This window comes from Salmo trutta, chromosome 33 (genome assembly GCF_901001165.1).
Source record: "Salmo trutta chromosome 33, fSalTru1.1, whole genome shotgun sequence".
NCBI classification, from domain to species: domain Eukaryota; kingdom Metazoa; phylum Chordata; class Actinopteri; order Salmoniformes; family Salmonidae; genus Salmo; species Salmo trutta.
Window position 1 is genome coordinate 40,548,408 of NC_042989.1, and position 15,306 is coordinate 40,563,713.

At 43.0% G+C, this 15,306-nt stretch overlaps 1 protein-coding gene across 1 annotated transcript in view; it reads left to right on the top strand.

Annotated features, from left to right (window-relative positions):
• map3k9 (mitogen-activated protein kinase kinase kinase 9) overlaps positions 1-14,859 on the top strand; it is a 46,731-nt gene extending 31,872 nt beyond the window's left edge. The window contains exons 6-12 of the mRNA XM_029730956.1: positions 199-374; positions 640-880; positions 8,968-9,096; positions 9,370-9,490; positions 10,089-10,201; positions 11,197-12,072; positions 14,040-14,859. Of these exons, the coding sequence (XP_029586816.1) occupies positions 199-374; positions 640-880; positions 8,968-9,096; positions 9,370-9,490; positions 10,089-10,201; positions 11,197-12,072; positions 14,040-14,629 (2,246 nt within the window). The 3' untranslated portion in view covers positions 14,630-14,859. The remainder of the gene's footprint in view (positions 1-198; positions 375-639; positions 881-8,967; positions 9,097-9,369; positions 9,491-10,088; positions 10,202-11,196; positions 12,073-14,039) is intronic.
• The last annotated feature ends 447 nt before the right edge of the window (positions 14,860-15,306 follow it).

A 15,306-nucleotide genomic window follows, 5' to 3' on the forward strand; every position in this document is an offset into this window, starting at 1 on the left:
ATGTCGGCCAAAATCCATCTCCTTCTCCCACTGGCGGGCCACTGTGTTTCCTCTCACCACCATATTTCGTAGTGAGTGGAAACGGCCAACAGGATGCTTCACATTTATCACATCCAGTGAAACATCTGTCTCATTGTTCTATCTGTGGTACATCTAAACACACCACCTTTAACTTCTTCTTCTCCTTCTCTCGTCCAGACTGCTGGAGTCCAGACCCCCACCTGCGACCTCTCTTCACCAGTATCCTGGACCAGTTGACAACTATAGAGGAATCGGGTTTCTTCGAGATGCCAGTCGAGTCCTTCCATTCCCTGCAGGACGACTGGAAGATGGAGATTCAGGAGATGTTCGACCAGCTTAGGGTCAAGGAGAAGGTTAGCGGGATAGGCTTCTTAGTCAGCTTTCAAAAGATCAGAGGCCCTCTACTGTGACGGTTTCCACATTATACAATATGGAGCCACGTGATAATCTAGCCTGGTTGCAGATTTGTTTGTGTTCTCTTGCCAACTTTAATGGTTGTTGAACCAGGCTATGGATAGTGATATGCTGTAGTGTAATCTATAACCCCCCCTCCCGAAAAAAATATATAAATATCACCACCATGGTTAAATCTCCCATGACCTCTGACCTTGTCACCAGGAGCTGAGGTCGTGGGAGGAGGAGCTGAGTCGTGCGGCGCTGCAGCAGAAGAGCCAGGAGGAGGAGCTGAGGAGGAGGGAGCAGGAACTGGCAGAGAGAGAGATCCATATCCTGGAGAGAGAACTAAACGTTATCATCCACCAGCTGTATCAGGAGAAACCCCGCGTGGAGAGCAGGCAGGGCAAGTTCAGACGCTCACGTCTCAAACTGAAGGATGGGAACAGGATCAGTCTGCCTTCGGGTAGGTATTTCATCGGTAGGACTGGACGGCAGGCAGTCTGATTGATGTCTGTGGGTCTCAAATGCAAAAGTCAGGATTCATAATGGCTCTGCGCTACTGCCCATTGAAGAGTTGACTGTTTGTGTGCGTTTGAGTACATCTGTGTCTGAATGTTTGTTTCTGTTTCTGTGTGTGAATGCATGTTGCCATGGCAAAGAGTGGCTTAACTCTTTCAGTTTTAGTTATATATTTATATTTATTTAGTTATATATTTATATGTATTTAGTTATATATTTATTTAGTTATATATTAGTTATATAGTTATATATTTATTTAGTTATATATTAGTTATAGTTATATATTTATTTAGTTATATATTTATTTAGTTATATATTAGTTATATATTTATATTTATTTAGTTATATATTACTTATATAGTTATATATTTATTTAGTTATATATTAGTTATAGTTCTATATTTATTTAGTTATATATTAGTTATATATTTATATTTATTTAGTTATATATTAGTTATATAGTTATATATTTATTTAGTTATATATTTATTTAGTTATATATTTATTTAGTTATATATTAGTTATAGTTATATATTTATTTAGTTATATATTTATTTAGTTATATATTTATTTTGTTATATATTAGTTATATATTTATATATTTATTTAGTTATATATTAGTTATATAGTTATATATTAGTTATATATTAGTTATATATTAGTTATATATTAGTTATATATTAGTTATATATTTATATGTATTTAGTTATATATTACTTATATAGTTATATATTTATTTAGTTATATATTAGTTATATATTTATATTTATTTAGTTATATATTAGTTATATATTAGTTATATATTAGTTATATATTTATATTTATTTAGTTATATATTAGTTATATATTTATATTTAGTTATATATTTATTTAGTTATATATTAGTTATATATTAGTTATATTAGTTATATATTAGTTATATATTTATTTAGTTATATATTAGTTATATATTAGTTATATATTAGTTATATATTAGTTATATATTTATTTAGTTATATATTTATTTAGTTATATATTACTTATATAGTTATATATTTATTTAGTTATATATTAGTTATATATTTATATGTATTTAGTTATATATTAGTTATATATTAGTTATATATTAGTTATATATTTATATGTATTTAGTTATATATTACTTATATAGTTATATATTTATTTAGTTATATATTAGTTATATATTTATATTTATTTAGTTATATATTAGTTATATATTAGTTATATATTAGTTATATATTAGTTATATATTAGTTATATATTTATATTTATTTAGTTATATATTAGTTATATATTTATATTTAGCTATATATTTATTTAGTTATATATTAGTTATATATTAGTTATATATTAGTTATATATTAGTTATATATTAGTTATATATTAGTTATATATTAGTTATATATTTATTTAGTTATATATTAGTTATATATTAGTTATATATTAGTTATATATTTATATTTAGTTATATATTTATTTAAGTTATATATTAGTTATATATTAGTTATATATTAGTTATACATTAGTTATATATTAGTTATATATTTGTTATATATTAGTTATATATTAGTTATATATTTATTTAGTTATATATTAGTTATATATTAGTTATATATTAGTTATATATTAGTTATATATTTATTTAGTTATATATGAGTTATATATTAGTTATATATTAGTTATATATTTATATTTATTTAGTTATATATTAGTTATATATTTATATTTATTTAGTTATATATTTATATTTATTTAGTTATATATTTATATATTAGTTATATATTTATTTAGTTATATATAGTTATATATTTATATTTATTTAGTTATATATTTATTTAGTTATATATTTATATTTATTTAGTTATATATTAATTTAGTTCTATGTCCCTATCTAAAAATAGCAAAAAAGTTCAAATGCAGGGCCAGGATCCACGAGAGAGAGAGAGGCTTAACCCCTTCAGTTTTAGTTTTATGTCCCTGTATATAAAAATAGCAACAAAGTTCAAATGATTGAGTGACAGGTGGTGCAAACTCTTTATCTCCGCTTCGCTGTGTCAGCACAATGGACAGAGTGCACTGGGGGGCTATGGAAAGCCCCTGGGCGGTTAGGTATGAGTCCTTTGGGTTTCCATAATTTAAAAAAAACAGTGTTCCTCTGTGGTAGAATAACGTGAAAGACCTCCTCTTGTAATATTTTGATTTATAAAGGACGGGGTCAAGTTTACAGTTGAAGCTGCTCCACTGAACTCTGCCTCACGCCCCACCACTACAGAGTTGAGTTAGCCTCTCAGCTAGCTGTAACAGACGTTAGTGTTATTCGCCAAATTCGCTTTAACCAGCTAATCTGCCACTGCCACGATGGATATCAGACATGAAACCACGAGGCCGCCGTCAAGCCCGGTAGCAATGATGCTGCCGAGCTCCAGCTAAGAGGCTTCCACAAGTGTCGCCAGCATAATGGCTCCACAGTCCCTCCTCCAACTCCGACCCAGGTTAGCCTATAGAATCCTATTACCGAAGCTGTATGGTTTTCTGTCCCCCAAAAAAACATTCATTTAATAGCAACTGGATCATAGGAAGAGAGTGGCTGGAATACTCAGTTACTGCAGATACGGCACTTCCTGGTCAAAACGCACTCAATGGTCTCGGCATTTGAACTTTTATGTTTATTGTGGTACAGCGGGATATAAACAGAATTCAATATAATTACAATGCAAGACCCCCCCCCCCCCCCCCCCCCCCATATACCCTCAGACCCTCAATAAGGTTATACAGCTGTACCATCGAGGGTATCTTGACTGGCTGCATCACCGCTTGGTATTGAAAATGCACCAGCCTGACAGCAAGGTGCTACAGAGGGTGGTGCGAACTCCCTGCCATCCAGGACCTCTATATCAGGTGGTGGTGCGGACAGCCCAGTACATCACTGGGGCCGGACTCCCTACCATCCAGGACCTCTATTTCAGGTGGTGTCAAAGGAAAGCCCGAAGGCCCAAAGAATTGCCAAAGACTTTAGCCACACAAGCCATAGACAGTTCACTCGGCTACCGTCCGGCAAACGGCACTGGAGCATTGGCTTTCGGACCAACAGGCTCAGAGGCCCTCAAGCCTTAAGACTGTTAAATAGCCATTAGACTGTTAAATAGCCAATAGACTGTTAAATAGCCTTAACACTGTTAAATAGCCTTAACACTGTTAAATAGCCTTAACACTGTTAAATAGCCATTAGACTGTTAAATAGCCTTAACACTGTTAAATAGCCTTAACACTGTTAAATAGCCATTAGACTGTTAAATAGCCATTAGACTGTTAAATAGCCTTAACACTGTTAAATAGCCATTAGACTGTTAAATAGCCTTAACACTGTTAAATAGCCTTAACACTGTTAAATAGCCATTAGACTGTTAAATAGCCATTAGACTGTTAAATAGCCTTAACACTGTTAAATAGCCTTAACACTGTTAAATAGCATTAGACTGTTAAATAGCCATTAGACTGTTAAATAGCCATTAGACTGGTAAATAGCCATTAGACTGGTAAATAGCCATTAGACTGGTAAATAGTTAATGAAATGGTTACCCGGACTATCTCCACTGACTCTATGCACACTCACACACACTATATATACACACTCACACACACTACACTGACACACACTACACTGACACTCACACAAACCCATACACTACATACGCCACACACACACACAATCATACCAACGCCACACACATACACATAACACACACAATCATATCGACACCACACACACATACAGAGCATTGGGAAAGTATTCACACCCCTTTGACATTTTGATGTGTTACAGCCTTATTCTAAAATTGATTTAATAATCTTTTTCTCACCCATCTACACACAATATCCCATAATGACAAAGCAAAAACAGTATTCTCTTTTACATTTTTGCAAATGTATTGATTATAAAATCAGAAATAGCTTATTTACATAAGTATTCAGACCCTTTGCTATGAGACTTGAAATTGAGCTCAGGTGCATCCTGTTTCCATTGTTCATCTTTGAGATGTTTCTAGAACTTGATTGGAGTCCACTTGTGATAAATTCAATTGATTGGACATGATTTGGAAAGGCACACACCTGTCTATATAAGGTCTCACAGTTGACGGAGCATGTCAGAGCAAAAGCCAAGCCATGAGGTCGAAGGAATTGTCCGTAGAGCTCAGAGACAGGATAGTGTCGAGGCACAGATCTGAGGAAGGGTGCCAAAAAAATGTCTGCAGCATTGAAGGTCCCCAAGAACACAGTGGCCTCCATCATTTTTAAATGGAAGAAGTTTGGAACCACCAAGACTCTTCCTAGAGCTGGCCACCCGGTCAAACTGAGCAATCGGGGGAGAAGGGCCTTGGTCAGGGAGGTGACCAAGAACCCAATGGTCACTCTGACAGAGGTCCAGAGTTCCTCTGTAGAGATGGGATAACTTTCCAGAAGGACAACCATCTCTGTAGCACTCCACCAATCAGGCCTTTATGGTAGAGTGGCCAGACGGAAGCCACTCCTCAGTAAAAGGCACATGACAGCCCTCTTGGAGTTTGCCAAAAGGCACCTAAAGGACTCTGACCATGAGAAACAAGATTCTCTGTTCTGATGAAACCAAGATTGAACTCTGTGACCTGAATGCCAAGCGTCACATCTGGAGGAAACCTGGCACCATCCCTACGGTGAAGCATGGGGGTGGCAGCATCATGCTGTGGGGATGTTTTTCAGTGGCAGGGACTGGGAGACTCGTCAGGATCGAAGGAAAGATGAACGGAGCAAAGTACAGAAAGATCCTTGATGAAAACCTGCCCCAGAGAGCTCAGGACCTCCGACTGGAGCGAAGGTTCACCTTCCAACAGGACAACGACCCCATCTCTGGAGAGACCTGAAAATAGCTGTGCAACGACACTCCCCATCCAAGCTGACAGAGCTTGAGAGGATCTGCAGAAAATAATGTGAGAAACTCCCCAAATACAGGTGTGCCAAGCCTGTAGCGTCATACCCAAGAAGACTCAAGGCTGTAATCGTTGCCAAAGGTGCTTCAACAACGTACTGACTAAACGGTTTGAATACTTATGTCAATGTCATATTTCAGTTTCTTACCTATAATACATTATCACAAATTTCTAAAAAATCTCTATTTGCTTTGTCATTATGGGGTATTGTGTGTAGATTGATGAGGGGAAAAAACTATTTAATCCATTTTAGAATAAGGCTATAACGTAACAAAATGTGGAACAAGTCAAGGGGTCTGAATATTTTCCAAATGCACTGTACATACACACACTTTCACACTCATCATGTGCTGCTGCTGCTATTCTGTTATTCTTTATTTTACTCTTATTATTTTTATTTTATTTATTTCACCTTTATTTAACCAGGTAGGTTAGTTGAGAACAAGTTCTCATTTACAACTGCGACCTGGTCAAGATAAAGCAAAGCAGTTCGACACATACAACAACACAGAGTTACACATGGAATAAACAAAACATACAGTCAATAACACAGTAGAAAAAGTATATATACAGTGTGTACAAATGAGGTAGGATAAGGGAGGTAAGGCAATAAATAGGCCATAGTGGCGAGGTAATTACAATATAGCAATTAAACACTGGGATGATAGATGTGCATTATTATCTATCCTGATGCCTAGTCACTTTACCCTGCCTTCATGTACATATCTACCTCAAATACCTTATTATTATCTATCCTGATGCCTAGTCACTTTACCCTGCCTTCATGTACATATATACCTCAAATACCTTATTATTATCTATCCTGATGCCTAGTCACTTTACCCTGCCTTCATGTACACATCTACCTCAAATACCTTATTATTATCTATCCTGATGCCTAGTCACTTTACCCTGCCTTCATGTACATATCTACCTCAAATACCTTATTATTATCTATCCTGATGCCTAGTCACTTTACCCTGCCTTCATGTACATATCTACCTCATTATTATCTATCCTGATGCCTAGTCACTTTACCCTGCCTTCATGTACATATCTACCTCAAATACCTTGTACTCCTGCACAGTGATCTGGTACTGGTACTCCCTGTATATAGCTCCACATTGATCTGGTACTTCCTGTATATAGCTCCACATAGATCTGGTACTGGTACTGGTACTTCCTGTATATAGCTCCACATTGATCTGGTACTGGTACTCCCTGTATATAGCTCTACATTGATCTGGTACTGGTACTCCCTGTATATAGCTCTACATTGATCTGGTACTCCCTGTATATAGCTCTACATTGATCTGGTACTGGTACTCCCTGTATATAGCTCCACATTGATCTGGTACTCCCTGTATATAGCTCCATATTGATCTGGTACTGGTACTTCCTGTATATAGCTCCACATTGATCTGGAACTTCCTGTATATAGCTCCATATTGATCTGGTACTGGTACTTCCTGTATATAGCTCCACATTGATCTGGAACTTCCTGTATATAGCTCCATATTGATCTGGTACTGGTACTCCCTGTATATAGCTCCACATTGATCTGGTACTGGTACTTCCTGTATATAGCTCCACATTGATCTGGTACTTCCTGTATATAGTTCCATATTGATCTGGTACTGGTACTCCCTGTATATAGCTCCACATTGATCTGGTACTTCCTGTATATAGCTCCACATTGATCTGGTACTTCCTGTATATAGCTCCACATTGATCTGGAACTTCCTGTATATAGCTCCACATTGATCTGGTACTTCCTGTATATAGTTCCACATTGATCTGGTACTCCCTGTATATAGCTCCACATTGATCTGGTACTTCCTGTATATAGCTCCACATTGATCTGGTACTTCCTGTATATAGCTCCACATTGATCTGGTACTCCCTGTATATAGCTCCACATTGATCTGGTACTTCCTGTATATAGCTCCACATTGATCTGGTACTCCCTGTATATAGCTCCACATTGATCTGGTACTCCCTGTATATAGCTCCACATTGATCTGGTACTTCCTGTATATAGCTCCACATTGATCTGGTACTTCCTGTATATAGCTCCACATTGATCTGGTACTGGTACTTCCTGTATATAGCTCCACATTGATCTGGTACTCCCTGTATATAGCTCCACATTGATCTGGTACTCCCTGTATATAGCTCCACATTGATCTGGTACTCCCTGTATATAGCTCCACATTGATCTGGTACTCCCTGTATATAGCTCCACATTGATCTGGTACTCCCTGTATATAGCTCCACATTGATCTGGTACTCCCTGTATATAGCTCCACATTGATCTGGTACTCCCTGTATATAGCTCCACATTGATCTGGTACTCCCTGTATATAGCTCCACATTGATCTGGTACTGGTACTTCCTGTATATAGCTCCACATTGATCTGGTACTCCCTGTATATAGCTCCACATTGATCTGGTACTTCCTGTATATAGCTCCACATTGATCTGGTACTGGTACTCCCTGTATATAGCTCCACATTGATCTGGTACTGGTACTCCCTGTATATAGCTCCACATTGATCTGGTACTCCCTGTATATAGCTCCACATTGATCTGGTACTCCCTGTATATAGCTCCACATTGATCTGGTACTCCCTGTATATAGCTCCACATTGATCTGGTACTTCCTGTATATAGCTCCACATTGATCTGGTACGCCCTGCTGTATGAAGGCTGTATGTGGCCTGTATGAAGGCTGTATGGAGGCTGTATGAACCCTGTATGTAGCCTGTATGAAGCCTGTATGAACCCTGTATGTAGCCTGTATGAAGGCTGTATGAACCCTGTATGTAGCCTGTATGAAGCCTGTATGGAGGCTGTATGGAGGCTGTATGTATCCTGTATAAAGTCTGTATGAAGGCTGTATGAACCCTGTATGTAACCTGTATGAAGGCTGTATGTAGCCTGTATAAAGGCTGTATGTAGCCTGTATGAAGGCTGTATGAAGCCAGTGATTTACATGAATTCTTTTATTTATTAATCACAGTGTATTTATGGACATTGGTTGTTGTTTGTGCTCTTCTGTCTCCAGATTTCCAACACAAGATCACCGTGCAGGCCTCTCCCTCTCATGATCGATGCAGGAGTTTACTGGGTAGTCTCTCCAGCCCTCCCACCAGTCCCCAGGCCCAGTTACTACCGCGCCTCAGAGCCATACAACGTAAACACTATATACTATTTACATTTACGTTTGACCTTTTTTATTTATTTAGCAGATAGTCTTATCCAGAGTGACTTACAATCAGCTGATACTGTATATCCTCCTAGGTTTGGGTTGACCATTGACCATATTTACAGTTCAGCACATGTTCGGTATTATTTGTAAACATTATGTATTGTTAGTTAATATTTCTCCACTTCTAAAATGGAGTCTTGTTCCGTGTTTTTGTAAATGTGAACTTCTAAAATGGAGTCTTGTTCCGTGTTTTTCCAGTGACTCCAGGAGGAGAGGGGTGTAAAGGTTGGGGCCGGTTGGATGAGGAGGAAGAGAAGAGAGGCTCCAGGAAGAAAGGGCGTATCAGGGGCTCACACAGAGAACACAGTGATGATGAGGGGTGAGAGGAGGGGTGAGGCAGGGTGATAGGGGAAGGGAAGGGTCGGGCATGGGGCAGGGTGAGGGAGGGTGGGGCAGGACCAGGGCGGAGCAGGACCAGGGCGGAGCAGGGTGAGGGCGGAGCAGGGTGAGGGAGGTTGGGGCAGGACCAGGGCAGGGTGAGGGAGGGTGGGGCAGGACCAGGGTGGAGCAGGACCAGGGTGGGGCAGGGTGCCGGGGGTGAAGCAGGACCAGGGCGGAGCAGGGTGAGGGAGGGCAGGGCAGGACCAGGGTGGGGCAGGGTGAGGGAGGGTGGGGCAGGACCAGGGTGGAGCAGGACCAGGGCGGGGCAGGGTGAGGGAGGGTGGGGCAGGACCAGGGCGGGGCAGGGTGAGGGAGGGCGGGCGGGACAGGGTGAGGGAGGGCGGGGCAGGACCAGGGCGGGGCAGGACCAGGGAGGGTGGGGCAAGACCAGGGTGTCTAACCTGATCGCATACATGTTTGTGCTGTCTTGCATGACAACGACCAGGCTACAACAGACCTTACTTATACCAAAGAGGATAGTTAACATACCACTATTTAGTGATTCTCTGTAGCTCTTTATCTCCTGTCCCTACCAGCATCAAGGTCCCTCAGGAGGGGAACAGGCAGAGGTCCTGCAGCGCCCCAAATCTCCGCAGGTCACCGAGACACAGCCCTGCCATACCAGGGGTACCCAGCCTCACTGAGATGGGTAAGGACTGAAATAACATTATTAAAAATGGGTAGGGACTGAAATAACATTATCAGAAATGGGTAGGGTCTGAAATAACATTATTAAAAATGGGTAGGGACTGAAATAACATTATCAGAAATGGGTAGGGTCTGAAATAACATTATTAAAAATGGGTAAGGACTGAAATAACATTATCAGAAATGGGTAAGGACTGGTATAACATTATCAGAAGTGGGTAAGGACTGGTATAACATTATTAGAGATGGGTAAGGACTGGTATAAAATTGATACTGATAGCCTAACATGCTGACCAGACTGCACGCGTGTTGATTTTGTCCACCCACACCAGAAGCCATCAGGACACGGAGGTCGAAATATCAAAACGAACTCTGAACCAACTAAATTAATTTGGGAACAGGTCAAAAAGCATTCATTATTTATGGCAATTCAGCTAGCTAGCATGCTGTTGCTAGCTAATTTGTCCTGGGATAAACATTGGGTTGTTATTTTACCTGAAATGCACAAGGTCCTCTACTTGACAATTAATCCACAGATAAAAGGGCAAACAGAGTTAGTTTCTAGTCATCTCTCCTCCTTCAGGCTATTTCTTCTTCATTGGAATTTATATGGCGGTTGGCAACCAACTTTAAGGTGCATTACCACCACCAACTGCACTGGAGTATAGACCTCAGTTCATCTTTCAATCACCCACGTGGGTATATGATCCTAAAAACCAATGAGGAGATGGGAGAAGCGGGACTTGCATAGCGTCAAGTTTCACAAATAGAACCAAGTTCTATTTTAGCGCCTGGCTACGCAGACGCTCGTTGACGCTCGTGAGCAGTGCGGGTGCAATGATTGAATAACATGTATGTGTAAATTTATTTTGCGACGCGAGCAGTGGGGTCAGCATGTAACAGAGATAGGTAAGGACATGTACCTTAGCAACAAAGTGTTGCCAATAATCAAAAGCCACAATAATGTAATGTAGTGAAACCCTCTCCTCCCTGTAGAGAATGAAGACTGCTGCTACTCCACTGACCCAGCTGGAGGGGCCAACGCATCACCCAGCCAATCCTACCTCTGCATCCCCTTCCACAGGGAGGGGCCTGTTGCCGATGGTAACGCAGGAGGAGGCGGGGAGTACTGCCCTAGTTACCATAGCACCCCGGCCCCGGACACGCCCCCCAGTAGGAAGAGTCCTGCCGGGCGGGGGAGGTCAGAGCTGGTGCTACTGGGGTGTGGGGCCTTGCTGGCTGCAGTTGGACTGGGCTTCAATATGACGACTCTGGCCCAGCCTGGGACTGGTTCTAGTTCTGGGACTGAGGGGGCTGCGGAGAGCAGCAAGCCACCTCGCTGGGAGGGCTTCTTCCACCGTACAGGGACAGGGGGCCAGAGACGGAGCAGCAGTCCCCCCACACGCAAGCTCTTCAGGCGGGGAGGGGACAAGGAGAGCCCCCTGAAGCACTCGGTTGCCCCGGTGACGGAGCGGGTTGGAGGCGGACTGTTTCCGTCATCTCTCACACTGCTGTCACTGTCGTCTGTGTCGGACTGTAATTCTACGCGGTCTCTGTTACGATCTGATAGTGAGGAACTGTTGGTCTACCGCACTGCCTCTCCCCAGAACCCTGTTCAGCCTTCTGTCCAGCCTCACACCTCTGTTCACTCCCAGCCCCAGCATGCCTCACTCAACCCCTTGGTCAACACACACCTGGAGAGCTTCAAGCGTCACCCTCGGCAGTCCCTGACCCCGACCCATCTCCCCTCCGCACCATCCTCCTCACGCTGTCTACACCGGACCCCCTCCGACGGCGCCATCAAGACACGTTGCCCTCCAAACTATATCCACCCGTTTCCTTTACCTGTCAGAGCAACTCTGGAGACCACAGGTATCTTTACTGTTCTCCTACGGACAGTTTCTTGTTGATCTGCTCTAGCTATAGGGTCTGATTCATCCTGTCTTAATATCCCTACAGTGGGGGAAAAAAGGATTTGATCCCCTGCTGATTTTGTACGTTTTGCCCAATGACAAAGAAATTATCAGTCTATAATTTTAATGGTAGGTTTATTTGAACAGTGAGAGACAGAATAACAACAACAAAAATCCAGAAAAACGCATGTCAAAAATGTTATAAATTGATTTGCATTTTAATGAGGGAAATAAGTATTTGACCCCCTCTCAATCAGAAAGATTTCTGGCTCCCAGGTGTCTTTTATACAGGCAACGAGCTGAGATTAGGAGCACACTCTTAAAGGGAGTGCTCCTAATCTCAGTTTGTTACCTGTATAGACACCTGTCCACAGAAGCAATCAATCAATCAGATTCCAAACTCTCCACCATGGCCAAGACCAAAGAGCTCTCCAAGGATGTCAGGGACAAGATTGTAGACCTACACAATGCTGGAATGGGCTACAAGACCATCGCCAATCAGCTTGGTGAGAAGGTAACAACAGTTGGTGCAATTATTCGCAAATGGAAGAAACACAAAAGAACTGTCAATCTCCCTCGGCCTGGGGCTCCATGAAAGATCTCACCTCGTGGAGTTGCAATGATCATGAGAACGGTGAGGAATCAGCCCAGAACTACACGGGAGGATCTTGTCAATGATCTCAAGGCAGCTGGTGTAACCGATGTGAAATGGCTAGTTAGTTAGCGGTGGTGCGCGCTAATAGCGTTTCAATCAGTGACGTCACTCGCTCTGAGACTTGAAGTAGGGTTTCCCCTTGCAACGCGGGGAAACGCGGCTTTTGTGGCGCGATGGGTAACGATGCTTCGTGGAGTGTCAGTTGTTGATGTGTGCAAAGGTCCCTGGTTCGAGCCCGGGTTGGGGCGAAGAGAGGGACGGAACCTACACTGTTACACTGGGACCATAGTCACCAGGAAAACAATTGGTAACACACTACGCCGTGAAGAACTGAAATCCTGCAGCGCCCGCAAGGTCCCCCTGCTCAAGAAAGCACATATACATGCCCGTCTAAAGTTTGCCAAAGAATATCGGAATGATTCAGAGGACAACTGGGTGAAAGTGTTGTGGTCAGATGAGACCAAAATGGAGCTCTTTGGCGTCAACTCAACTTGCCGTGTTTGGAGGAGGAGGAATGCTGCCTATGACCCCAAGAACACCATCGCCACCGTCAAACATGGAGGTGGAAACATTATGCTTTGGGGGTGTTTTTCTGCTAAGGGGACAGGACAACTTCACCGCATCAAAGGGATGATGGACGGGGCCATGTACCGTCAAATCTTGGGTGAGAACCTCCTTCCCTCAGCAAGGGCATTGAAAATGGGTCGTGGATGGGTATTCCAGCATGACAATGACCCAAAACACACGGCCAAGGCAACAAAGGAGTGGCTCAAGAAGAAGCACATTAAGGTCCTGGAGTGGCCTAGCCAGTCTCCAGATCTTAATCCCATAGAAAATCTGTGGAGGGAGCTGAAGGTTCGAGTTGCCAAACGTCAGCCTCGAAACCTTAATGACTTGGAGAAGATCTGCAAAGAAGAGTGGGACAAAATCCCTCCTGAGATGTGTGCAAACCTGGTGGCCAACTACAAGAAATGTCTGACCTCTGTGATTGCCAACAAGGGTTTTGCCACCAAGTACTAAGTCATGTTTTTCAGAGGGGTAAAATACTTATTTCCCTCATTAAAATGCAAATCAATTTATAACATTTTTGACATGCGTTTTCCTGATTTTTTTCTGGTTTTTCTCACTGTTCAAATAAACCTACCATTAAAATTATAGACTGATCATTTCTTTGTCAGTGGGCAAACGTACAAAATCAGCAAGGGATCAAATACTTTTTTCCCTCACTGTAGATGTTCTACAACTGTTTTTCTTTCTCTATTCTCAAACAGATGGAGGTCTCAGGGGTTTAAGTGACAACCAGGTTCCCCGGTTGCCAGATCCAAATCTGGTGTTTCCCCCTACACCCCGCCGCCGCTGCCCTCCTGAACGACCCAAAACCCTAGACTTCCTGGTTAGACCACGCCCCTCGCCACGGGTACGCTGCGACGTCTTCTTGGGCCAGTCACCTGGGCGGGGCAGAGGAGGGGGGCAGGGGAATGGAGAGTCCCCAGCCCACACCACCAGCACAGACACCCCTCCCACGGTGGAGTTTGGCAGGGACATGACCGTGCTTCCTACCCCCTTAGAGCCCCCGACACCATCCCCAAGGAGGGGACACAGTCTGGAGGCACCGACGCCCTCACCAAGGAGGGGACACCCACTGCTAACCCATCACATGGAGCCCAGAGACATGGAGGTACTAGCCACCCCCATGGAGCCCCCTACACCCTGCTCAACCTCCCCGCGGCGGAGGGGGGACAGTCTGCTGGACCAACAGGATGAGGAACAGTGTCTGGACCCAACCCTCCCACTCTGCAAACCCGAGTCCCAGTTCCCCAAATGTTCCCCGTACCGCTACCGGCCTGGGTTCTTTTCCTAACCTGGTCCAGTCTGCGTTCTGATCCTCCTCTGGTCCAACCTGGGTTCTGATCCTAACTCGGCCCATCTAGTGCTACCAGCCTGGGTTTTGGTCGTAAACTGATCCAATCTGGGTTCTGGTCCTAACCCGGTCCTTGTAACGCTAACGGCCTGGGTTCTGGTTCTAACCTGGTCCCTCTAGCGCTACCGGCCTGGGTTCTGGTTCTAACCTGGTCCCTCTAGCGCTACCGGCCTGGGTTCTGGTCCTAACCTGGTCCCTCTAGCGCTACCGGCCTGGGTTCTGGTTCTAACCTGGTCCCTCTAGCGCTACCGGCCTGGGTTCTGGTCCTAACCTGGTCCAGTCTGTGTTCTGGCCCTAACTTGGTCCAGCCTGGGTTCTGGTCCTAACTTTGGATCCTCTCTTAAAACACCAACAGAATCCTCTCCTAGAGTCCTAGAAATACACCCAGCCCACACTGTTGGAGGGGAGGAGGAATGGGCCAGCCCACACTGTTGGAGGGGAGGAGGACTGGGCCAGCCAGCCCACACTGTTGCAGAGGAGGGGAGGAGGACTGGGCCAGACCACACTGTTGGGGAGGAGGGGAGGAGGACTGGGCCAGACCACACTGTTGGAGAGGAGGGGAGGAGGACTGGGCCAGCCAGCCCGCACTGTTGGGGAGGAGGGGAGGAGGACTGGGC